Source organism: Astyanax mexicanus, chromosome 3 (genome assembly GCF_023375975.1).
Source record: "Astyanax mexicanus isolate ESR-SI-001 chromosome 3, AstMex3_surface, whole genome shotgun sequence".
Taxonomy (NCBI): Eukaryota; Metazoa; Chordata; class Actinopteri; order Characiformes; family Acestrorhamphidae; genus Astyanax; species Astyanax mexicanus.
This window is the reverse complement of record NC_064410.1, coordinates 32,359,286-32,385,752: the sequence shown is the minus strand read 5'-3', so window position 1 is coordinate 32,385,752 and position 26,467 is coordinate 32,359,286. Positions and strand designations below refer to the sequence as shown.

Genomic DNA, 26,467 nt, shown 5'->3' with positions numbered 1-26,467 from the left:
GGAGAGACAGAATATCAAGACAAAAATCCAGAATATAATTTTAAAGAATATATTTTAATTAATTTGTATTTCAATGAGGAAAATAAGTATTTGATCCCTCTTGCCAAACACACTCAATACTTAGTGGCAAAGCCTTTGTTTGCAAGCACAGCGGTGAGACGTTTGTTGTAGTTAACCACAAGTTTAGCACACACACCAGGGGGAATTTTGGCCCACTCTTCTTTGCAGATCCTCTCTAAATCATGAAGGTTGGTGGGCTGTCGCTTGGCAACTCTGACCTTCAGCTCCCTCCATAGATTTTCGATCGGATTGAGGTCTGGCGACTGGCTGGGCCACTCCATGACCTTAATGTGATTTTTCTTGAGCCAATCCTTTGCTGTATGTTTAGGGTCGTTATCATGTTGGAAGACCCAACCACGGCCCATTTTCAGATCCCTGGCAGAGGGGAGGAGGTTGTCCCTCAGGATTGTGCGGTACATGGCTCCATCCATCTTCCCAGTGATGCGGTGAAGTAGCCCTGTACCCTTGGCAGAGAAACACCCCCAAAACATTATGCTTCCACCTCCATGCTTGACGGTGGGCACAGTGTTCTTGGGGTCATAGGCAGCATTTTTCTTCCTCCACACATGGCGGGTGGAGTTGAGGCCAAAAAGTTCAATTTTGGTCTCGTCTGACCACAAAACCTTCTCCCAATAACTTGGTTCATCTTTCAAATGATCATTGGCATACTTGAGGCGCACCTCCACATGTGCTCTCTTCAGCAGGGGTACCTTTCGGGCACTGCAGGATGTGAATCCATTGTTGCGCAAAGTGTTGCCAATTGTTTCCTTGCAAACTGTGGTCCCAGCTGCCTTCAGGTCATTTGCTAACTCCTGCCGAGTGGTTGCAGGACGATTTCTGACCGTTCTCAGCATCATTGCCACCCCACGAGGCGAAATCTTCTTTGGAGCACCGGGCCGAGGTCTGTTGATTGTCATGTTATACTCTTTAAACTTTCTGATAATTGCACCAATAGTTGTTATTTTCACATCAAACACCTTACTAATCTTTTTGTAGCCCATTCCAGCTTTGTGAAGGTCAACAATTCTGACTCTGAGGTCCTGTGACAGCTCTTTGGTTTTACCCATGTTGGAGACTTGAAATCTGTGTGATCTGTCTGATTCTGTGGACAGGTGTTTTTCACACAAGTGATTAATGAGAACAGGTGGCTTCAGGTCAGGTAACAAGTTGATTGGGAGTGTCTAACTGGTCTGTAAAAGCCGGAACTGCTAATGAATACTAAGGGATCAAATACTTATTTCACTCCATGAAATACAAATCAATTAATATATATTCCTTAGATTTATTTTCTGGATTTTCTTTTTAATATTTTGTCTCTCCATGTAAGAATACATCTACCATTAAAAGTATAGAATGATCATGTCTTTATTAGTGGGCCAACGAAGAAAATCAACAAGGGATCAAATACTTCTTGGACTCACTGTACATACATACATGTTTTATCAAAAATAAAAAGTCAAACTGTTCAATCTGAAGAACAATTTAATAAGGCAAAAAATACTTCTGAACCAGTCTTAATCCTTGCAAAAATTTGGTCCAGTGTCACTATATATATATATCCATATATTACCAAATATATATGAAGTGGAAACACTTACCTTTTTTATTTAAACAAATTTGTTGCCATAATTTGCCATTTCTTGTGCAAACTGCATTTGTTTATGTATTTATTTTTGCAATGTTAAATTAAGTAATTAAATAGCAGTATAGTATAGCTTTGTAACTTACAAACTATTCAGTAATTTGACCAGAGGTGCCCAAATGTGTGTGAACAGTGTATTCAGGACTATTGCCACTTGTAGAATTTTCTAGTATATTCTGTGTTAAATTAGGTGAGTGAAGTGTAAAAGGGGAGGTTTCTTTATTTTTAAAAGGAAATCCCGGATTGAGAAAGATGGCAGGCTGGGCTTGTCTACTGACGCTTTCTAAGAAGGAAGTAGATCTAATAATGACGTCCTTGTGTGTGTGTGTGAGTGTGTGTGTATGTGTCTTTCTTCCTTACATGATGAAACCCTTAATGGAGCCTGGCATGTGCTGGAGGCTAAAACTTAATAAAGAAAATTAAATAAAGCATCTATGAAGTATGAGATCTTAAACAAGAGGGCAAGTTAAAAAAGTGCCCACATCTTACTTGTAATGTGTGTGTGTGTGTCTGTGCTTTTATGTAATGGAATCTCTACATGAGCCCCCTTTTTTTGTGGGTCACAAAAAGGGGGGCCCTTAATTGAAGTATGAGCCCCTTTGATTGAAGTATAACCCTATTTAAACGTGTTTTGTGCATCATGTAAATAATCCCTTCACCACTCATCCTGCCCTGTTGCAACACTCAGTATTTCCCTGATTTCCTATTACCTCACCTCATCAGGGCATTAAATAGAGCCTCTGCACACCAAACCATCAGCACCAAAGCAAACTCAGAACAGAGCACAGGAAGGCCTCAGTAACACACTACAGAAGGACTATGGGCTCTCTCATCAGTAAGTGACGCTTTATTTCGTTACTTTTCTCCTCCTGAAGCAGCTGATATTCAGTGTTAGTTAGGCTAACTGGACTTTTAGACATAATACTAATGGTTATAATAGAGCTATGTTAGAGTTTTCTGTGGAACATCATATTGGGCTTCATTGTTGGCTGGATGTGTTTTTGAATGTGTCTCTTCTTCTCTTTCCACAGTTCTATCTCTTCTCTGTTCTCTCCTGGCCATGACCATCTCAGCTCCGGTCCATCTCACCCTGCAGACCGAATTTCCTCAACATGTGGAGCTCGCCAAGAGCTTAACCAAGAAGCTGCTCAGTGAAATTCCCACAGTGCATCAGTCCTGCATTGCCAATGAGGTAAAACATGTTTCCACATAAACAAGATTTACTCTGTCAAAAGGTAAAAAATCTGCATATGATTTATATATCAATTTACCAAATTGAAAACCTCTGGAATATCATCAAGAGGAAGATGGATGATCACAAGCCATCAAATCAAGCTGAACTGCTCGAATTTTTTACACCAGGAGTGGCATAAAGTTATCCAAAAGCAGTGTGTAAAACTGGTGGAGGAGAACATATCAAGATGCATGAAAACTGTGATTAAAAACCAAATTTTTATTTCTGAACTCTTAAAACTTTATAATTGTGAACTTGTTTTCTTTGCATTATTTGAGGTCTGAAACATATACCTATAAATAGCAAAATCAGAGAAGCTGATTCAGAAACTACATTGGTATATATATTTGCCGATTTTTGACCTTTTGACATTGTAAATCTAGCAGTTGTTCTTTACCATGTGTTTACATTTTAAGATAAATTAAATTACCAATGGATATTTATTATATATATGACAAAATAAGCCTACAGTTTAGGTTCTGTGATGTATTCATAGCCTGATTGTTGGTGTTTATAGGGTCTCAGTCTGGAGTCCACTGCCGAAGTAAAGAATCTGGAGTATTTAACAGCAGTGTTGGCCATTCCTGCATCCCCCAGACTCTCCCCCATCTCAGACACATACACACTGGTAAGATCCCTCACTGTTCTCAGAGTAAAACCAACCAATTCTGTTCATTTCAGCTTTTCCTATTGGTATAGTGCTTTTCTATGGACTCAGACATAAACTCTACATAGCGGTTTGTCAATAGAAGGGTCTGTTTCTGCTATTTTAGGAGATGAGTCTGAACCACATCACTGAAGGCCTGCAGCTGCATCAGCACCTCATTCAAGAAGTGAAAGAAAAGCTGAAGTGCGCAGAAAAACTGACCACTCTCCAGGCAGACCTCAGAGACCTGTCTGCCCAGGTCAACAAGGTGGGTTTTAATTTTCAGACGAAGACTCTTGACAACAAATGATCTACCATGTATCTACTATGAATTATTTAGTATATATTACTAATAGGATTTTTTTTACTAGCCACTGCAAATTATTCAGTATTTAATGTCAATTATTGAGTACCTGTTACATATTATTTATGATTTACTATGTATCATTTAGTCTTCACTCTATGCATATAATAACTATATTTACTTTTAATAAAATATTTATTACTTGCTATGTATCTACTAGATTAGTGTCAACTACGAAACTGTTCAATGTTTAAATGAATTAGAGATGAGATTAATCAGCTATGTATGGAGTGTAAGGGGTTAACTCTATGTAATAAAAGTTGTTTGTTTGTATTCAGGTACAGCAGCAGGCCCATATCACACCATCTGAGCCACAAATCCAGTCCTCTAGCCTCTCCTCTCGTCTGACCGGTGACTATGAGGTCCAGGTGGCCACTCACCTTGTGCTGCAGCAGCTCCAGAGCTTTGGTCAGGATGTTTTCCGCAGCTTGCGCCACATCCATACACTCTCTTCAATTAGCCAATAAGCTTCTCACACACTCACACCTGCCTAGAGAATTTTATGCAACAATAAGTTATTATTTATTTATTTATATTTATTATGTAATATTTATTTTTAACATTTTTATTTGTTTTTTGAACCTGTAAGAACAGATATGCATCTTCTCTAAACCCCGCCCTATTGTTACCTCTGACAAACTTGTGTCCATCAGGTCAACTATGGCATGTGAGGAGAGTTCATTAGGCTGAGCAGTTGGTCAGTCCGGTCTATTTAAAAACACAGAGAAATCACACAATAGAAACTGATTTGTAGTTTGATTAGCAAGTGATATTTCAAAAACTGACAAACACACTGTTTATGTTTTGCACTGTGATGCTTTTCCTATCCACATCTGTTTTTATGTCTTTTTATTAAAATTAGTCTAATTACTATAGTGGTAGACCAACAGATGGTTTGCACATATCTGTGGCTGCATAATAAAAATGCAACCAAAAAAGCTACATTTTAACCACATGTGAACTGTAATACTGTAATATTGCCAGCTGTGGTTGATCATATATAGGCAAATAAGCATCAATGTGCAAGTGCACAGTGAGTAAGGATACCAGTGTCCATAGCAAAGTCTGACCAGCTTTAGCTTAGATCTGTACATACATTCCACCTCATAAAATGACACTTTAAAGCAAATGCTTTGCAAAAATGTGGCGAGATCTGACTCTGAGATCTGTTTTACGTTCATGCACAGCTTTGTCGTATATTATAAAGACCTGAAAGCTTGTCAGAGGTCACTGGGCCTAGTTACAGTTGCTAATCAACAACTGAATAATATGCAAATATTTCATAATGATCGAATACTGCATAGTAGTTACTGAGTAACAAGTCTTATGAATAATAACTAAATATTAATCCAGGGGTTCAAAGGATTAATTACTGCCTTTTTATAGGTTTGTTTTTATACTAGCATTTAAACCAGTTTGATTATTTAAGTAAGCACAACAAAGCATTCATGTATACAGATGTGTACATATGCAGTGTAGGTGTACTTTATTTAATGCACAAAGAAACTATTTATTTATTTGTCTGTTTATTTATTTTATATTTATTTATTCATTTATTCACTGTCATTCATTCAGCAGCAAAAGGTTTGGAGACCACTTGTATGCATTAAGAGGTCACAAGCGAATGTTCACTGTTTACAAGCTGTACGTGATGAGCAACATGTAGAACTGGATCATGAAACCAAAACTCAGAACTGTGTGCATTCTTTTATTTGTCAGAGCAGAAATTAATGTTAACTGTGTTTTCATAGTGTAATTGCACATAAGAACATTGAGGAAGTGAATGTAGTATTTTGTATTTTGGCCTTTGTGTGAGGCTGATAGGTGGCTGCTCATCAGTTGGCCTGGAGTTTTATTCAGGCTGTTGTCACATGTTTATACAGGAATAATGTCACATGTTGTTTATAAGCACAAACGTGGTAAACGTGATTAATTAAAAAACTACCTTCACTTAAACATCCTCAATGTTTGATTGAAGGTTGGAAAGTAATCAAAGATTTGTATGCAGTGAATTTGTACTTTTTTAAATTGTGTAGGGTGCAAAACAATGCATTAATCTGCTCTGTTATTTGCCTCCAGTAAGATTTTTTTAATTGTGTGATTTTAATTTACATTCTAATTGTATCTTTTTCTTTTCTTTTTTTACTTGCTCATCAATTGTAATATTTGTGTGTTTATGAACTTAAACAGTATTTCATTTTTACAAAACCATGTTTAACAGGTCTCTTTCTGTTATGTGAATAAACTAAAAAGTTCTGATCAATTTTTATTGTACTGTGTCTCATTTAAGAAGATAAATGTGTGGGCCTTATTTGGGCTGCACAATATATTGTTTTGGCATCGATATTGCACTGTACATGTGTGCTATATTCACATTGCAGAAAGTGCAGTGTTCTGTGCAATGTCTATATATATATATTTTTTTATGTTCTGTTATATGTTCTGATTTTTAATACAAAGAAAAATTCACACTGTTCTCATTTTACATAAAGATAATCGGATAATCGATAGTATTTACCTAATATAATTTATTTTACTCTAAAAATTGATGCACAGATTGGATTATTAATAACATGATGTGTTGGAATCATTGACTTCTTGTGAAATGTGTTAAAATTCCTGTTTTCTTTAAATATTGCAATTTATAACATATATCACAGAACAACAAAATATCCCACTGTTTTTTTTTTCAATATTGTGCAGCCCTAGTCTAAACTGTAATCATCTGAATGCGTAGAGATAAATAAATAAATTGGTTCTCAGAAAATCTAAGAAACAAAATTTACATATACATACTGTACGGTCTGGCAAGTGAAGTCTATTAAAAAAAAATATTAAAGACAAAATGTAATAAATAAATAAAATAAATAAATAAATAAAGATAACGTAAAGTCAAGGCCTTTGAAGTGAATGTGAAGACTTTGGAGATTTCAACAGCACAATGGTCGCTCTTAAATAATTGGGTGCACATAACTCTGAACCTTTTCTCTACCAGTTAAAATGATAGGAGTAAGATATGTTAATAAGCACTGCTCTGATTGGCTAACCTGTATGGCGCCATGGGCTGACCTACACTGCAGTAGGTGTGGGTTGAAGGAGTGGAGCTAAACTGACTTATGAATCTTTGTTCTTTGGTGTGACCTCACAATCATGATCAACTAAAACAAGCGTTTTTTGCAGCTTACTTTCTGTATACAGATTATATACGGACCATTAAATAAATGATATATTTTGATACATTGTTTTTTAGTAGTCCATTGCACTCCAATAATGTAATCTGTATCGCACGTTGTGTGCGTGGTAAGTCACTGTATAAAATGATTAAAAGATTGTTGCATAAGTTTTGATACCAAACAGGTCTGTGTTGACAGACTGCATTCAGGATAGGAAATTCTGTAAATTTGATTTTATGACAAACTACTCCTTTATCACTGAAGTTATTCTCATCTTTCGCTTGTTTCTCTCCTCCTGAAAATAAGCTCTCGGGTGCTGAAGCGAAGCTACCGTCACAGCGAGACGAGACACACACATCTAACTGAGCTCTACTGCACGAGTGTGTGAAGGCCTTACTGTGTTACAACACGCTACAACTCTGCTAAGCTGTTTCTGACATTGCAAGGACGGGTAAGTGTAATATACAGTTACATAACACAGAGTAGTATAAATATACGCAATAAGAAGTGAACAACATGACAAAGAAGAATCACATTATTACCATTACAGAAACAGATTGGCAATACACTCATCATCAAAGAAATTGTTGCACAAAGAAGGAAGTGTCAGATTGCAATGCTATTTGGGAAGAAGATAAAGATAACCGGAAACAACCAGTTATAAATAACGTAGACTCATATGGGAAACTTGTTCATATTTACCGATATTGAGAAATATTGATACACATACGGAAATAGTGGAATCAGTCCCAGCATCGAGTTGTAGAGGTTCCTCATGGTGTCCTGCAATAATCCATCCCATGCAGCCTGAATATCACTTCAGATTTTTTAGTAGGGGTGGAGTGTTGATAGTGCATCAAATAGCTTCCAATATATTTTTATTCAGGGGATAGATCTGTCAATGTGGCTGACCATAGCATAGCATCTGTGTCTTCAAGGTAAACTCTCGAGATGGCAGCAGTATGTGGACAAGCATTGTCCTGATGAAATAGCACACCATGGGTTCCATAAAGGAATTACCACTGAGTGCAGGACCTCGTTGACAATACGTTAGGCTGTCAAAGTGCCTGTAATGAAGACAAAAGGTGTTCTGGCAAAATTGAAACCATTTGCCTGACAATATGTCCAGGAGGCCTGGAGTCATGGTGTTGGATTCAATTTCATTCGACGCCAGATCACCTTTTGTCTTCATTACAGGCACACTGAAAGCCCACTTTAAGTTATTAAGGTCATGCACCCAGTGGCCCAACCTTTTCTGAACATACACTCCGGTGCACTATTTTAACAGGACAATGCTTGTCCAAATACTGCTGTCATCTCAAGAACTTGCCTTGAGGACAGAGATGCTATGGCATGGCCAGCCACATCACCAGACCTATTCCCCAACTGAAAATATGAGAGATGCTATTTGACTCGCTATCAACACTCCACACCTACTGCTAAATCTGCAGAAATATGAATAGCCCACCTCCGCTCTCCCGCAGCTTTCTGAGATCCAGTATTTTGTGCACTTTGCCCAAACAGGCTTTTACAATGGATGATACGGGGCATGCCTTGCGCCTGAAGATAAATTGCTTTTTCCACTGTTATTCAGGCTCAAAGTAGCTCCACACTTCATTGGAAGATCCCGAGAGAGCCCTGACATTTAAAACTGCACAAGAAGTTTATTAAAAGCCACTGTTCCCATAGTGTAGGTAAATCTCTGGGTGCCACCATCTTAAATTTAAGTCACAATAAGTTAAAATAAGTAAAACTTTCTGAGCAATGTTTATGTAATTTGTTGTTGGCTATTTGCATTCTAATATCGACAGAAACCAGATCATTTCAGTAACAGCTGGAAGTCATGCATTTCCAAGGAATTAGTTTTGCAATCTGCTAAACTATCCTACCTATTTGTTTATGTTTGACGCTTGACTTATTGTGACTTAAATTTAAGATGGCAGCACCCAAAGATTTTTCTAAACTATGGGATGTAAACAGTGGCTTTTAATAAACTTCTTTTATTTTTTAAGTTCTAAATGCCTCGTTTTAAATGTCAGGGCTCTCCAGATTCTACCATTGAAGTGTGGAGTTAATTGGAACCTGAATAACAATTAAAAAGCGATTTATCTTCAGGCGCAAGGCATGCTACGTATCATCCATTGTAAAAGCCATTGTAAAAGCCAAAATACTGGAATTTAGAAAGCTGTGGGAGGGCGGAGGGAGCTATTAACAAAGGTAAGTAATTTTTTTATAAGGTTTTAATACACCCCAAGTCCATTTCACACCGGAGATCACCTTTAACACAAAGTCCTGATACTTCACTTTAAACATGTTTTAATCCAAGGTAAAACAAAAGGATAGAATTAAATTGATTTAAATATCTGATTCCTGATCCAATAAATCATGCTTAGATTGGCAAGGGCATACTTTCTGTATTTACTGGCAAAATATGTTAACATTGCTAAAATATGTAACAAAGGTAAGTACATTTTTAATACAGGTTTTAATACACCCCAAGTCCATTTCACCTTTAACACATTTAATACACACCGCTTATGAAGGTATAGTTTAATACATATGACCAAGAGGTGCCCATATCAGTCTATATGTTTAAATATTTATTATTCATAGAAACCCTTATTTTTCTTCTGAATTGCATTGAAATTTAACACTTCTTTCTAGGTGCAACTATTTTTTGGTGACGACTGTAAATCAAACTTGTACACTTTTCTTCCCTTTTGTTTCAAATGTAGTCGATCACCCAAGGCATGTTTGATGTCAGATTTTGTTGCCAGATTTTAGCCATAGTTTCTTTCCTGCATTTGGTCTCCCATCCATATAATCATAATATTTTGTTTTTGTTTATTTGGTTGTGCTGGAAACTGAGGAATTTTGAAATTGCTCTCAGGGAAGGAGATTTTTGAGATCTCAGATATCAGTATTTCTGAAAACACTGACAGTTTTTATTTTATTACTTAGTGATAGGAAGTTTTGAAAATATGTATATAAAATCGACATATTTTTTCTCACACAAAAATCCTAATCTTTTTTATTTTTTTTACAAAATTACAAACTTTGCATGCATTTGGCCAATTATTAACATGTATGATATCAGTGTGGACATGTGCAGGGCCAGAATATGGGAAGTATGACACAACAAAGACAAAGTGAGCAACCACTGAAAAAATGTAATGTGCTCACTCTGACTCACGTACTTCCTGTTGTAAATGTTAATGTGTAACAAACATTATGTATAGTTCGTTTGGCATTTAAGAAAGACCATTTCATAGCATGTTTAAAACTGTGTAATACAGTACAGTACAGACTAACCTCTTTGAAGATAACTTTGAAAATTGTAAACACTACAATGTAATGCTGGATTTCATGTAAGATCAGTGTATTTAGTTTGTACACACTCTAAACTGCTGTGGAAAACTGATTTATAGTATATAGTAAAGTGCTTGGTTTTGGGAAAAAGGTCCTGATACTTCACTTTAAACATTTTTGAATCCAAGGAAAAACAAAAGGTTAGAACTGAATTGACTTTAAATATCTGATACCTGATCCAATAAAATCATGCTTAGATCGGCAAGGGCATACTTTCTGTTTTCACTGGCAAAATATGTTAGCATGGCTAAAATATGTTAGCATGGCTAAAATATGTTAGCATGGCTAAAAACAATAGCAGCCTGCAATGTGTCCATTTCCTGATTTTCCAATTTAACCACACCAAACGTGTCTTGATGGATCTACTACTTTTTGGGTGAGGGGGAAAACTGTATAAACCTGATTTTTAACCAAACCTTTTCTTTAACTGTTGTTAAAGTTATGAATATTTCATCTTGTAGTGGTCAGTTAATTCTTCCTCTGTTCTTGGTCTTTCTTCCTCTGCTTCTCTCTCTGTTTCTCCAGTTTGTCCAGAGCCTTGCGCTCCTTTTCTGCTGCACTGTTGATGTCTTTGATCCTGCGCTTCAGTACACTGCGGTCCGAAGAGCTCAACACACCCAGACTCTGCACAGAGGAGAAAAGTCATTCATTAATACTCTTAAAACAGTGCTTGATTACATTTTGCAATACAAGTCTTTTTTTTTTACTGTTAATAAAAAAGTTTACGTTTAATTTTACTAGCTAATTTAACTTTTATGACATTACAGAATTTAAAGGAAAAAAACAACAACTAAATTTCCATGATAAGGGCAGCCAAACAGGGCACTTTTTCAACAATGGGGGCATCTAAATTTATGATAAAAATGTACCATAAAAACTGCATTGCTAACAAATCTTTATTTTTTCAAATTATTTTTGTCATATTATAATAACCTGAGTATATACCTGTTACCTAGCTAGTTAACCTATTGGCTACACTTGTTAGCTCACCAAATTAGCTAATTTAGCTAGTTAATCTAGCTAAGTTAGCTTTCATGTATTGATGTATTGAGTGTTGTGATACTGAGGTAAAAGTAGTTCCAGTTACTCAGCTCAGTGGAGAAGGGTCTGTTGTGTTTTTCAAGAAAGTGTCTTAAAGTTCAAGTTTAATTTGAGTAATTTGAGCAATATTAGCAATTACTAGCATGTCTAAACTAAAGTTGTAAACTAAAGAAGCCGACATCCTATACCAAACATGTCTGATTGACTGCCTCTGGGTCTCAGTGGCCACTGCGGTTAAATGCTGTTGGCAAGAGTATATTATGTTCACAAAACCTAACTAAAATCTTTTTCACTAGACAAAGTAAACAAAAGATACATTTTGGGACAGCTGCACATTCATTGTTATGAAATCAGTTTTTGGATTGTCTCTTTTACCCAAGGAACTCTTTCTACTAGACTGAGAAACATTGCTGTGTAGATTTGATTGCAATTAGGCTCAAGAGCATAAGTGATTAATACTACACCTCATCCTGAACTCCAGTATAGATGAAACACCAGCATTCTAGTATTTAAAAAAAGCATTGTATTTAATCTTACTTATTCATACTTCCATTCCCCCTATATTAAACATTAACTATAAAAACCACTAGGGAGCAGCACAACACATACAAAACACAAACACAGTATTTGTGCTGATGTCTGTCTGTATTTTAGCTCAAAGCAGGGAATTTTGAGGTAAAATGCATTAACCCAAAAGTGAGACTAAATACAGCTCTTAAAAATAGAGAGACCACTTCAGTTTCTGCATCAGTTTCTCTGATTTTGATATTTACAGGTATATATAAATAGTATAATCCTGGTTTTTAATCCCAGTTTTCATGCATCTTGGCATGCTCTTCTCCACCAGTCTTACACACTGCTTTTAGATAACTTTATGCCATTTCTGGTGCAAAAATTCAAGCAGTTCAGCTTGGTTTGATGGCTTGTGATTATCCATCTTCCTCTTGATTATATTCCAGAGGTTTTCAATTTAGTACAATTAAAAAATTATCATTTTTAAGTGGTCTCTTATTTTTTCCAGATCTATATATTCACTGCAAGGCATTGTTCAATTTTATCACTCTGAAGAAATTTAGACTCCACAAAAAAAACACATACACACACATATACACATCCTCTCACCTTCAGCTTGTTTCCATCCAGCTGCAGCAGCAGTTCTCCATCTATGTCTTTATTTCTGAACTCGGGGGCGTACTGCTCCATGTTTAAACTCCTCAGCCAGTCACACACCTGCTGCGTGCTCCACGAGGACACAAGGCACTGCTGTTCATCTAATGGCTTCAGAGACACACAAGAGAGGATACAGAACGAGAAGAAAGAGTGAGTAACTGTAATCACTGCTCCCTCACATTTACACTGTGCTGGCAGATTTTAAATAAATAATTCTATATTCAAAAACTACTCTTCTTGCCAAGTAAATCTCTAAATTAACAACTCCAAATATCTCCATGCTCAGAGGACAGGCTCAAGGGAAAAACTCCAAAGTTGATTCAGTTACACTGGCTTTTTTGATACCAAAAAGTATCATTTGTATAAAGTTACTTAACATGCAAGATTATATATGCAAATTTAAAAGTACTGAATACAGTGACGTGAAAAAGTATTTGCCCCTTTACAGATATCTTTGGTTTTTGCATTCTTATCATATTTACATTTTATTAAGGAAATTGAGGTTTTTGAGGAAATATTAAGGAAAAGAACAAAACAATCTAGCCCACAAATACACTGTGATTAATCACACTTTTTGAAAATCACTTAAATAGAATCTGTCTAACTATATAAAGCAGCTAAAAATCCCCAAAACAACACATTATGCCATGATCTAAAGAAATTTAAGAATAGATCAGAAAATGAAGTACTTGACATGTCAGTCTGAAAAAAAGGTTACAAAGTTATTTCTAATTATTTGTAAGTTATTATTTACAAATGGAGAAAACTTGAAACACTTGAGAACCTTTCCAGACATTTTCAGTCAAAAACAGTAAACAGAGTTTTACCTCTGTTCTTGTATCTAATAACACCACCTGTCTATGTGCCAACAAAGTGCCAGACCTGCAGAGGGCACTTCCCTGGAAATCATGAGGACTGACCTCGTCTGAAGACTGAGACAGCGTGTGGTAGGGGTGTGACGACCGTGAGTCAGAAGGAGAGCTAGCAGTAGGCAGGGGGCTTTTAGGAGAGAAGTCATCACTGAATGTCGATTCCTGCAGAAAAGGAGGAAACACATGATTTCAAAGACACATTCATGTAAAGTGAGCTGAGAAATAACAGAGGTTTATTTTTTTAAGTCACTATTCGGACATAAAGAGATGTCTTTATAAATAATGGGAAGAAAAAAATAATAATGCTGTTGTTATGCTCGTTAGGGTTATGTGAAGTTGTATTTCAAAAGCATCCTCTATGTTACTTCTGAGTATTGTGTCAGACCTGTTAGAAGCTTAGTTACATGATAAAGAACAATCAAATGTAAATATGCAAAATTTATTTTTTGTGTAGGAAGGACACTTTTTATGGATGAATAGGCAGTTAAATTGCAGTGTAAAACTTCTCATGAGCAAATCATAACTACAGGTACCTGTGAGTCTGACTTGCTGGGGCTGCCAGAGCGAGCTGCAGTCTTGGGTGACGTGGAGGCAGAGCTGCGATGGCTGTCGGAGAACCAGTGGAAAGGCACAAAGGGACGGGATGGGTTCTCACTCGGCTCTCTGCAAACATGGGTAATAAACAATAAACATTACAGTCTATTCATTTATACTACTAATAATAATACAGATCTCACAAAAGTGAAAACAATGTTCTGTCTCTTCAATACTCTGTTTCAGCAGTGATCAGTGAATTTTTTCCTTAAGCACTTTGTAATATCATGATTTAGATCTTTAACAGGCTTTAGAATTATTAACATTTCAAAATATACCATTCATTTCACAGTCTATACAGTCTACATATATACTGACTGTATGGACAATGGATTTACATATATCTGCCTACATAGTTCCATAAGAGTCTATTCACATTAAAGGTATAAGAGGAGTTTCAACTTTTTATTCACTAAATAAATACAAGCAATCAGACTAGAGGTCATTTGCATACATTAAAAAGGTGCAGTCTTAAAGGTACAAAAACAGAAACAGACAGATTAACTGTAAGAGATGAAAAGAGGTGACCTGGATTATAAAAGGAACTGGGCTCTTTAGGATAGTATCGCAGAAACAATACAGAATAAGAGGGCAATAACATGCGGGAAAATGTAGAATAGTCTTTTAATGAATACGGTTCTCATTAAAGAAATACAAGGGCATACCGATTGCCCATAGACAGTCTGTTAGATTTATCTCTCCTCACTCTGACATAGGAACGACGCAGCGTCACCCTGATAGAGAGAAAGAAAGGGAGAGGGGCAGAGATAGAGAGAAAGAGAGTTTAAGAGCAAGAAAGACAAGAGGTTTCAGACAAGAAGTTTGAGCTCAGAGTAATAGGGAAATAATACACTCACTAACCCTAGATCCAGGAATCTCCTCTTAGTCTTTTTATCCAGAACCACAGAAGGGCTCCCGGGCTCAGCTGGACTGCTGTCTTCACAGTCATCTGTTACCAGCACTGTCCAGAGCAAACCTTACACTCAGTTACATCCAACACAAACTCGACAAACTAGCAGCAAGAAATTCAAGGTTGAACATGGAGACTGACCATAATAAAGCAAGGTATAATCAATCAGTTGAAATAAGGTTGGTGTCTGAAGTTTGCTTGGTCCAGCAAACTAAAGAGCTGCCACTATGATCAGGAGATCCTTGTTTCAAATTTTGTTCACGTAGTTTGCTATCGGCTGCTGGAGCCCTGAGAGAGCACAATTGGCTTTGCTCTCTCTGGGTGGGTACATGGCACTCTCTCTCCCCACATCACTCCAAAGGGGGTGATGTCGATCAGCACAAGGCGTTTGTGAGCCAAGTGGCTGCTCTTTTCTCAGAGTGCGCTGTAATGCTATTCGGTAATGCCGCATCAGCAGCAGTTCAAAAAGAAGCGGTGGCTGACTTCACATGTATCGGAGGAGGCATGTGCTAGTCTTCACCCTCCTGGTGTGTTGGGGCATCACTAGTAATAGGGAGAGTTCTAATGAGTGGGTCGCGTAATTGGCCGTGTAAATTGGAAGAAAATTAGATAAAAAATTAGCCTTTTAAATTGCAACCAATGCAAAAAATTAAGAATATCTAAGGGGTGTGTGATGGCAAATGTGCAGGGCAGAGTGCCTCCTGGACCAGGACTGAGAAATACTGACTAGAACGCACTATGAGTTGGTTTCCAGGCAGGGATTCTCCATCGAAAAAGATATGTAACCCTAATCAAATCCTATATCATGCTGCATGCCATCAGCATCCGGAGTCAGAGACAGCACAATCTGCCCTACTGTCTCTGGGTGAGTAGATGGTGCCTTTTCCCCACATCACTCCAAGGTTGATGTTGGTCAGGTGTTTGTTAGCTCATGTATCAGAGCTGGATTGTTGCGCTTTCCTCTGAGTGTGTTGACTATCCAGTGATGCTGCATTAGCATGTGCTAGTATTCACTTTTTTAGTGCTGGGCATTACTTGTAATGAGAATAGTTCATATGAACAGGGTTTGGGTAATTGGATATGAAGTCTAGCACAAGGCTTAATTCCTGTCCGGAAAACCAAAGCTACAAGTTAGAGGTCAGAGACGGTACCTTCACTTTCAGGGCGTCGAGTCCTGCGGAAGTAGACAGGTGAGGTTTCTGGACAGGATCTACAGGGTGAGCTGGCGGGGCGTGGCACTAATGCCTCGTGGGAGGTGGCATTGGTGAGCTGTCTGTATCGGCCTTTAGGAGCCGGAGAGCTGGAGTTGGGCTCGTCAGGAGAGCGGCGCAGCGGCGAGTCGAAGGAGAAAGGAGACGGATGAAAAGGGGAGGAGAGGAGGAGCTCCGGAGAGAGAGAGGAGACGTGGATACCCGGCTGAGGAACAGAGTGCAGGGGACTGTCTAAAGACTTCAAACACACAAACACATATAATGCATAATTTACAAACTGATTAGTTTGTAACACAAATTTAAACGTGGAAATTTAAAGCAGTTAGACTAAATATTTATTAGTTTTGGTCTTCCTGTTGTTGATAACTGGTTGCTATGTGGTTGCTGTTGTTGATAACTGGTTGCTATGTGGTTGCTAAGCTGCTAAGCAGTGGCTGTGTTATTTTACATGGTTGCTTTGGTGTTCCAGTGGATTGTTAGAATGCTGGTGTTTGCTTTGGCTTTGTACACGAATGCAGAGCACCATGCAAACATTTGAGCATTTGAACATTAGTAGCTAACATTATCTGTAAAAAAGGTCTAATGACTTTTTTTTTCAAATTTTAAAGCTTAATGTATGATGTCCACTACAGTAAACACTACAGTGTTACACGGAAGAATAAATTGAAAGAGATACAAGCAAATTTTCTAAACAAACATCAACGACTGTCAGAAACATTCTGAAGCTAAAAATACGATCCTACAGCAGAATAATGATTCTAAATACACCTCAACATCCACAACAGACTACCTACATAATTGACCTGTTTAACTGAATCTGTTCTTCCCTCTAGCAGTGAAATGTTCCCAGTTCCACTGGTCCATTACTAGCTGTGATATATAAAGTCCCAAAAGACTCATCTGATGAATGAATCTGAATGAGACTGACCCTCCTGTCCAGGCCATCGTCCCCCTCAGTGGAGCTGATGCTGTCTCTGAGGCGTGAGCGGGACGGCCGGTTTCGGCTCCTCCTCACCTGGACACGGCACTTCTGCACACTGCTATCCAGCAGCTCGGTCTCTGGGATCGCATCACTCAGGTCAGCTGATTACAGCAAAAACATAAAACACACAGTTCTAAAAATGTTAAATTCCTTAAAATGTCTGTAGAATGAATCGTGGGCTAAACTGATGCAGAGTGAATGGGTGGGGCTGTGTGCTGAAGGTAGAATGAGCAGGCCTAACCTGCTGGAAGATATGTGGGTGTGGCTAAACTGCTGTAGGCTGAATAGGATAGGGAATATATATATATATAATGTAGAGATACTTTTAGACATTTGATTATAGAGTAAAACACACAAGCAATGACTCACCAAACACATTTTCTGTCTCATCCAGCTGCATGACAGACACAGGGAGCTCTGAGACTACTGCAGAAAGAAAGAGCAAAAATACATCACCTAAAATTTGCACAGACAGACAGACAGACACACACACACACACACTTACAGCAAGTCTAATATGATTTGTTAATTTGCTATATTGTGATTATCAAACCATAGCTTTATAAAAAATAAAAAAAATAACATAACGAAGGCCTACATCACAGACCTTTTTCTTGAGCCCGACCTAACAGGACCCAAGTAGTGGAAAATTTATAATTTCTTCTACAACAAATAGGCTTTGGCCAATTAAGATGCTAGCATTACGGCACACAGTAGCAGCTAGCCCGTTAATTGGCCAAATAAGTCTGCTGTAGCAAAATATACATTTACAGTTTTTCTTTGCTTTTTAGTAAAATTTTATTTTAACAGCTACTCTCTACAATTAAAGGAAAAACCTGAACAAGAAGTTAGACTGTGTTAATTGTGAGTTTTAAGCTGTTAAGCTTTATTCACCCCAATTCACTGTGGACTCACTCAAAGGCTCCTTGTACCCTTTTGCTGTCTTTTTCTGATAACCTGGTGGAAACAGGAAGTGGGCACGTTTTCCATAACCCATCTCTGCTAAGCGCCAAAACGTTTCAATAAAAGAAACACTGTAACAAGTGAATTAAACACATTGCTAATGTCAGTTAAAAACTTAAAGTACCGGTACAACTTTAAATGTTAGTGTTTTTTAAATAGGATAGGCAAGTGCATTAACATTACCTTTGTACTAATATATTCCTAGTATCATACAGCAGGGCTAGCAATAATTAGCAATTTAGCACTGCATAAATAGATATATTTTCCTGTTTTGACAAGGTTTTGACATTTGACCAGAGCTTATATATTATATATTATACGGTACTATAAACTATGACTATGCTTTGTTTTGCTTGGATTGTATATTTTAGCCGACATGTATGAAGTACTAGAGACCCAGACTTGAGTAAAAGTAGTGCTCTATTGAAAAAGTGACTTAAGTAGAAACTGTAGTGTTCTCTAAGCTCCACACTTAAGTGGAAGTAATAAAGTTCAACTACTACTCAAGGTAGAACAGGAGCATGCATGGTCTTCTTATAAGATCAGCTTGATTTCTTGATTCACTCAGTGATGAGCAGCTTTATCAAGCCTGGTGACGGTGCGGAGCATCTACTGCTCTGGCACTAGTGATAATGTGGGTTAGGAATGATTCATAAGATTTTTATAATTGTAACAAGTAATGATGCAGCACATAAAACCATTTATTGGAGTAAAAATATAACTTCTCGGAAATATGCAGTAAAAAAAGTAAAAGTGGAAGTAGGAGGAAAAGTAATACTCCAGTAGATACAGATACAGCATTTGAGTACGTAATTATAGTAATAAAGTAGTTCTACTTCATTACTATACATCTATGATTTTTACTGCCATTCCCACCGTTCACTTTCTTGGCGAGGCATTGTCCCGCTAAACGTCCATCAAGTGCCAGCATTGACAGCCTGCTATAAATACAAATAAAACTAAAAAATTAGGACACTGTCAGACACTAAACATGTCTTGGCTGATTGGCTTAAATTTAGGCAGAGAAGCAGGTACTGTTCCTTTAAAAACAGATAAGGAAGCTTGTCCAGCAGAGGGAACCCCCTGCAGAGTCACAGAGGAGTGTCAGAGCTTTCAGATTCACAGCCTGGCTGACAGCTCAGTGTCCAAACAGGCACCTCAGTAAAGTGGGGAGAGGATACTGCACTGAAGCAGCACTGAAGCAGCAGAACACACTCATGCTGACAAGTGTGAGAATCATGCCTGCACAGAAAAGTCTGTGTTCTGCATGCTAGAGCTATTCAAACACTGAATGGCACTAAAGCAAAACATTATACGGCTATTAAACATCCATTCACATTGCTGATATTAATATAATTTAAATAAAGGTGATATAACTATTATTACTAGTACTCAAAATAACAATAAAAACAGCATATTTGATTTTTTTTATTCATTGTGACTATCAAATATGAGCTCAGATGTCTATAACCTCTTAAGTAGGAATTTCCAAGATAGACTTGAAAACACACTCTTTTTTCAGGCTGACATGAGCTGCAATGCCACAATAATAATAATACTAAACATGTAGCTTCATCTGGGCAGAGTAACATAGCCAGGACATAATCCTATCGGGCAAATTTTAGTTTGAACAGCAGACAGCATGAAAGAATGTCAAAGATCAGTGTTTCCCTCATTAAATGGTAGCCCATCAGTGGAGACCCTTATTCACCCTCCACTACAACATACATTATAGGTAAATATCACTAAACCAGTAGAACTGTCAAACATAAAATAAACAAATATGACAAATAAAAAAACAAAGAAACCAAATAAAGACCCAGACAAATACACAGTGTCACCACAATCATTTTGTTGTTGTAGTTGCTACAGTTTCGCTATTTTATTACACTAAAAATCACTGAAATAAAAAAAAAATCTAAATTGCAATGTTCTCTCAAAGTGGGTACAAACAGTAAGTGGCACTTCCCTTTCTCATGTTTGTATGCAGTCCACTGTCTCAGTGTTTTTTTTGCTAAGAGACATGAGGAGATGCATTTAACTGGTTTACTTAATTTCTAACTCACTCCCATTCAACATGCATCACACTGTAATCTGATGCAACATTTTGCTGTAAAGGTTTATGCATGACAGTAACCATCACCAGCATCAATCTTCAACCATTTAAGAACAAAATTGCCCAAATTAATTCCAATCATGCTCTCAGTCCTATGGGAAGGGAAGTGGGATGTTATGCTACCAGCCTCCTGTGGCTTTCTCCCAGTAACACTTATGTTATCTGCCACCAGAGCCACCAATAAAAGCACTTTCCCTCCTTATTAAAGCAGAGATTTCCGCTGGGAATTGGTGGGTCAGTGATATGAGTGCATAAGCTCCAGCTTCCCAGAGACGAATCAGCTTGTTTTCCTGAAGCATCAGCACATCTGCTGAACCCTCTACACCTCTAAAGCAAAGCTCATGCGTTATTCTTGGCTCTTCTTGCACGTTAGCCCGACACCGTTTACACCTCTCTGAAGAATATTTCCTTTAATCCAAAATTTATTCACACAGTCCATTTAGACTAGTGACTAACCATATGATACTGTATTATATGCACTATATTGCCAAACGTACATAAGATAAATTAACATATTATATTTTATAGTAACTACAGACTTCATTAAAAAAAACTTTTGTTCTTAAAGACAAACAATACTTTCAGGGAGGTTTCTCCTTGGAAAAAAGTAAGAAATTAAGAAAAAAAAATACATACAAGTATCCTAGAATCTAATAAAAATAACATCCAGCCTGTGTGAATGTTTCCTATAATATACTTAGTAATTTTTAGTTTAATATAGATACGCCAAATTATCAAAATGTACTGCAAAGCTGGTTTTAGGGCCTACACGTTTAGCTGTCCTTACCAGTAGGAAATACAAATGGAGGGCATGAAAAAATATAATTGCAACTAATCAAACAAATAATTGGCAGAATAGCCGACTACAAAAATAGTCATTAGTTGCAGCCCTAGTAATGATGAGTTCCTTTCACTAGAACTAATGGACCGAACTCAACTCTTGAAAAAACACCATACCCACACCATTATCCCTCTTTTTACAATGCAGTCAGAGAGGCACCTTTTTCCATGCGACCGCCAAACTTAGACTTGTCATCGGAACGAGTCTAGAGTCCAGTGGTGGCGAGCTTTACACCACACATTACAATTTGCATCGCTTTTGGTGATTCATTCATAGGATATGATTCATTCATATTCTTGCAGCTGCTCAAATTTGGAAACCCATTCCACAAGGCTCTCTTCCTGAGCTAATTTAAAGGCTACATGAAGTTTGGAGGTCTCTTGTGATTGACTGTTGAAAGTTATGAACGTTATGATACTCGGCTCAGCATCTGCAGACCCCACTCTGTTATTTTATGTGGTGTACAACTTCATAAATTAGTTGCTGTCATTCGCAATTGTTTCCACTTTGTTATAATATCACTGACAGCTGGCTGTGGAATATTTAGTAGTGAGGAAATTTTTAAAGTGGACTTTAAAACATGTTACCATGCTGGAATTTACTAAGCCCCTGAAAGAACAACCATTTTTTCCACTTATGTTCGTAGAAGCAGTCTACATGGATAGGTGCTTGGTTTTATACCCCTGTGGCCATGGAAGTAAAAGAAACACCTGAATTCAATGTTTTGAATGGGTGAGCATTAATACAGCTGGGTACACTTTCCTGACTGGGATTAAGGGAAAAGCATTATTCAGACTGAATTGGGGGCTGAAATAGGCGGCTCTGCCACAACCAACTCAATTAAGAATCAGCCAATCACGTTCTGTTTACAGTGGATGAGACTGGAAAAACTTTCGCTCTAGTCCTTTTGGAGGTTCTAAATATGTTCCTGGCTGTAAATGTAAGCTAGTCTTATAGTCCAGCAGCTAATGCTATGCTAACTGGTTACAGGTGCTAAGCAGTGCTATGACATTTGGGTGAATCTGTGTGTCAGGTGTGTGTGGTGTTGGAAGAGAAATAGCATTGACATCAGAGCTGACAATGAGTAATTAGACAATTAAATATTTAGCACCCTGTCTAGAAAACCTACAGTTACTAGTCTGTTAAATAAAAACAAACTATTAAACCAGCCTGCCTGATAGGATACATTTGTGCCAGTATCGCTTATTAATAGGTGCGAGAGAAAGGCCTGTCTTATGGATGTATCAGTTTACTGTGATGCATCAATCACTTGCAAATAAATGACTAAGAATTACTATGAAAATTAATAAATTCATGAATTAAAATATTAGATTATGTTTAAAACCTTTAATTAAAACATGTTACAAGAAGTGTTTTAGCTGACTAGTTTTTAAATGGTGCATAACACAGAGCAGAACAAAACATAAGTATTTATATTATTAAATACAAAATAACCAACTTTATGTCCAAGGTAGAATCTGAGACATTTTTGGGACCTATGGCCACACAAATGCCTTTATAATCTAAAATGTATTTTTACAAGTATTTATTTGGAACCTAGTTCCTCATCTACAATTAGCCTTTATTTTACTGACAATTGAAAAATAATTTTCTTTCAAACGATGATGATGATGATGATGATGATGATGATGGAAACAATTATGTCCTTAATGTCCAAATGTAGTTAATCAAATAATATCTATGTTTCTAATGTATCCATTATAAAGGCTATTATAAGAGTAAATGTAAGTATAAGATGTTATAAGCTTAGGCAAACACATTTACAAAATATGAAAAAATGATATGATCAATGATAACTTATTTTGATCACATTTGAAATATTGCCAAACATAAAACAAGGCATTCATTTTCTTAAACTAGTGCCATAATTACTGAAGATGGCACTGGGGGTTTAATAGGGTTTAATATTATCATGATTCATTGCCCACAATAACGATGATTTCACAATACTGTGATTTGCGATATATCATATGACAATTCTCTATAGTATGTCACTGCATCTGTGTTACTGAAGAGGAAAAAATACTTCTAACTAAGCAAAAAACAGGAATAATTGATTTATTGATGTAAATCTTATAGAAATTGACAATCAATATTCTTCACTGCAGGTTTGCCCTATTCAAAAATGTTTGCACATGCAAATTATATATATTGCAATATTAATATTTAGTCTCAGTTCTTTGACAACAATGAAAAATAAATTACTTAATTAGTTTTGCAGTGAAAAAACACGACAATTAATTAAAAAATATTTAGGGGTAAATAACATCTTAATACATAATAATCTTATTTTTTGGTAGCAACAAATATTAGTATAAAAAATAGATAAGTTTGGGCTGGTATTCAGGCAGCTTGTGCTTGTTATAGGAACTAAGTCCCGACTCTTCTTCAGGTAGAGTCAGGATGGACAGATAACAGAGGTAAAGGTAGGAGATGGGGTGGTGGAGGGTTGTGAAGACTCATCATGACACGAAATAGGATGTTAGATTGGAAGTAGGAGGTGCTTCAGGAAAGTTCCCTCCTCCCAAAACTTGGACTAAGGATGGTTATAGTAACATAAATTCTGACTCTTTAAACCTTGTGCCAACAGTCAACGACAAGCTCATGTAAACAGCAGCTAAAGACCTGGCAATGAAGCCAATTGTTTCTAAAAAGCAGGGAATGCTATAAAAAGACATCAAAGCTCCTCCAGCTCACAGTTTCCAGTGTTCGAACTAAGACATTGTAAAGTGGTGGCACTCTGTTCCACTTTGCAGTATTGCTCACACAAACACAATTTGCAAGGACGAGTCATCAGAAAGAAACTTTACCTGCAAGCTCATCACAAAAGCCAGAATCTGGAAGCAAAACACTATCTATACTAACCAGAGGCATTCTGGAAAATAACCACTTGCCAGCTGTTAAGCATGATGGTGGATTTGTTATCCTCAAAAACACTGGATTCCACTAAAGAAATATCAGCATACTAGCATACAGCATACTAGAAACAAAGGTGACTGGTTGTGAAGAACTTCAGCCTGAAAAGGGATTGGCTAATAAAGTGTAAACAGAAGCTTATTCATATTACCAGAACACCGGCTAGGTGAGGCAATCTCTCAGAATTAGAGCAATACGTTTGTTTGTGAAAGAAACTACAGAGAGCTAATTACTTTGAAGGAGCTAGAGAGTTCATTTTTGGAGGTTGTAATGAAGATGCACCAGTCTAGTCAAACCCCATTCACACTATCATTCACACTATATAGAAATACCCTATACTCTTCCACACATATGTATAGAATATCATACCTGTATATTTGTATATCGTCGCTGTCCAATAAAGAACACATATTTGATTTTTAGTTTACCACATAGGTGGAACACATATAAACACACTGTCCCTTACACTGTGACAAAAAATTCTTGATGAATAGACCAATACAAATTATTATAAATAACCTAAAATAACTGTTTTTACATTGACTTTCATTGAAGTTAACAAGTATTTATCTCTGGACGGCAACAATATGTGCAGATACACACTGTACTGTACAAATGTATGTAAGCAAGTACATTATCATTGTCATTTGCATCTTTCACTTTTGCACTGCACATTATTTATTATTTATTGTTGACTGCTTCTTCTAAACTGTTTTGACTGCTTGAAGTGGTTAAACAAGTCCCCTTTTTCCCTTTAGAATTTTTACAACAATATACCAATTAATTTTTTGTGTGTCTGTCTGTTTGTCTGTATCAATATATTTGCACACAACTGGTGTGTATGAGAAGGTGGCTAGAAACCAATACTGAATTAAAATCAATATAACAGAATAAAGAACTTCTGGAATTGGTGTGTCTTATATGTATGGTGATATTAAACAAAAATGTGGCTTTTTGCCCAAAAACGGTTCTTCAATCAAACTGAACAACCCAAATCATATCTGCAAGAAAAATGAGGTTGGAAAATCTGGTAAAAACTTATCCCAAAACACATAAGCTACAGAGCTAGAGTCTTCACTGCACCTTAATCCTAACTGTGAATAAAAGACAGACCATATAATTAATACATATAAGCTGTAGATAAGGCATATAATAAATATGAAAATGGAAGAAAATCTGATGGACAAAGAGAGACCATCCGAGTGTGTAAGGTGGGTGGTGTAGGTTAGCTTTAGCCTAAGCTAATCTAGACTAAATGACCCACAGCCACACACACACACCTTTCCTTTAACTGTTCCAGACAACATAATGCAGAGAGAGCATGGAAGACAGACAGGGCTGATCATTCTTACCTTCCTAAGCTTTATTAAAGCAGCACAGTAATGAAGATCATGCTGTTATTAAAACCCTGCAGTAAATAAAAAAAAACAGCAGGGCTGTGGAAACACGGAGCAGTAAACAGGAGGATGAGTCTGGGCAGAAGGACACAGAGGAGAGACAGAGGAGCTGATTCAGAGATGCTCATAAAGCCACACAAAACCAGCATAACCACACCTGACAGCCTGAGCATCAAAAACACACACGAGCTACAGAGATAAATAACACAAACAGTGTCCCACCTTTAGCGCATATCCGGTCAGTTCAGCTGCCCATCGCCCAGCCTTCAGCTCTTCTCTCTCTCTCTCCTCTTTCTCTCTCTCTCTCTCTCACACACACACACACACACACTCTCACTCTCCTCTTTCTCTCCTTCTCTCTCTCTCACACACACACACACAATATTTCTCTCTTCTCTTACACGGATTATTTCTTTCTTTTTCTCTCTCCCCTCTCACTCTTTCTCGCTCTCCTCTCACGTGTTTTCTTCTAGAAACACACACAAACACACAATCTCTCCCTCTCTCTCCTCTATCACACACAGATGTTCTCTCTCTTCAGCTATCCTCTCTCTTTCTCCCTCTCTAACCCTGTCTCACACAGACACACACTCTCTCTTTCTTCAGCTTTCCTCTTTCCCTCTCTGTCTCATATATTCCCTCTCTCACAGACACTCTCTTCAGCTCTCCTCTCTCACTCTAATACAAACACACTCCCACTTCAGCCCCCCCCTCACTTTCCTAGAAACATACATACACACTCTTCCTCTCTGCCTCCCTTTCCCCTCTCACACACACTCCCTCTCTCCCTCTAACTCTCTCTCACACACATACACTCTCTCTCTGTCTCTCATACATTCCCTCCCTCACAGACTCTCTCTCTCTCTCCCCTGGATACACACACACACATTCACACACTCTCTCCCTCCCTTTTTCCCTCTCTCACACTCTCTCTCTCGCTCTCTC

At 37.4% G+C, this 26,467-nt stretch overlaps 2 protein-coding genes across 4 annotated transcripts in view; one reads left to right on the top strand and one right to left on the bottom strand.

Moving 5' to 3' along the window:
* Positions 1-5,534, top strand: part of LOC103038265 (uncharacterized) — a 7,499-nt gene extending 1,965 nt beyond the window's left edge. The window contains exons 2-6 of one of the 2 annotated variants that reach the window (XM_007230778.4): positions 2,426-2,537; positions 2,734-2,894; positions 3,454-3,564; positions 3,710-3,850; positions 4,225-5,534. In XM_007230778.4, coding sequence (XP_007230840.2) covers positions 2,522-2,537; positions 2,734-2,894; positions 3,454-3,564; positions 3,710-3,850; positions 4,225-4,413 — 618 coding nt within the window. In that variant the 5' untranslated portion in view covers positions 2,426-2,521 and the 3' untranslated portion in view covers positions 4,414-5,534. Of the gene's footprint in view, positions 1-1,859; positions 2,538-2,733; positions 2,895-3,453; positions 3,565-3,709; positions 3,851-4,224 lie in introns of those variants that run through there. The other variant, XM_007230777.4, reaches the window with a different exon arrangement.
* Positions 5,456-26,467, bottom strand: LOC103037302 (sterile alpha motif domain-containing protein 14). Of its 2 annotated transcripts, none has more exons than XM_007230774.3 (10): positions 25,745-26,467; positions 17,638-17,694; positions 17,215-17,369; positions 16,227-16,524; positions 15,027-15,126; positions 14,831-14,899; positions 14,105-14,234; positions 13,620-13,733; positions 12,652-12,807; positions 5,456-11,112 (listed from the first exon to the last, which is right to left on the bottom strand). In XM_007230774.3, the coding sequence occupies exons 2-10, from the start codon at positions 17,666-17,668 to the stop codon at positions 10,957-10,959; spliced, it is 1,209 nt and encodes a 402-aa protein (XP_007230836.1). In that variant the 5' UTR covers positions 17,669-17,694; positions 25,745-26,467; the 3' UTR covers positions 5,456-10,956. The 2 variants fall into 2 exon arrangements, with proteins under 2 accessions (XP_007230836.1, XP_007230837.1); XM_007230775.4 differs by lacking the exon at positions 25,745-26,467 and adding an exon at positions 25,478-25,689.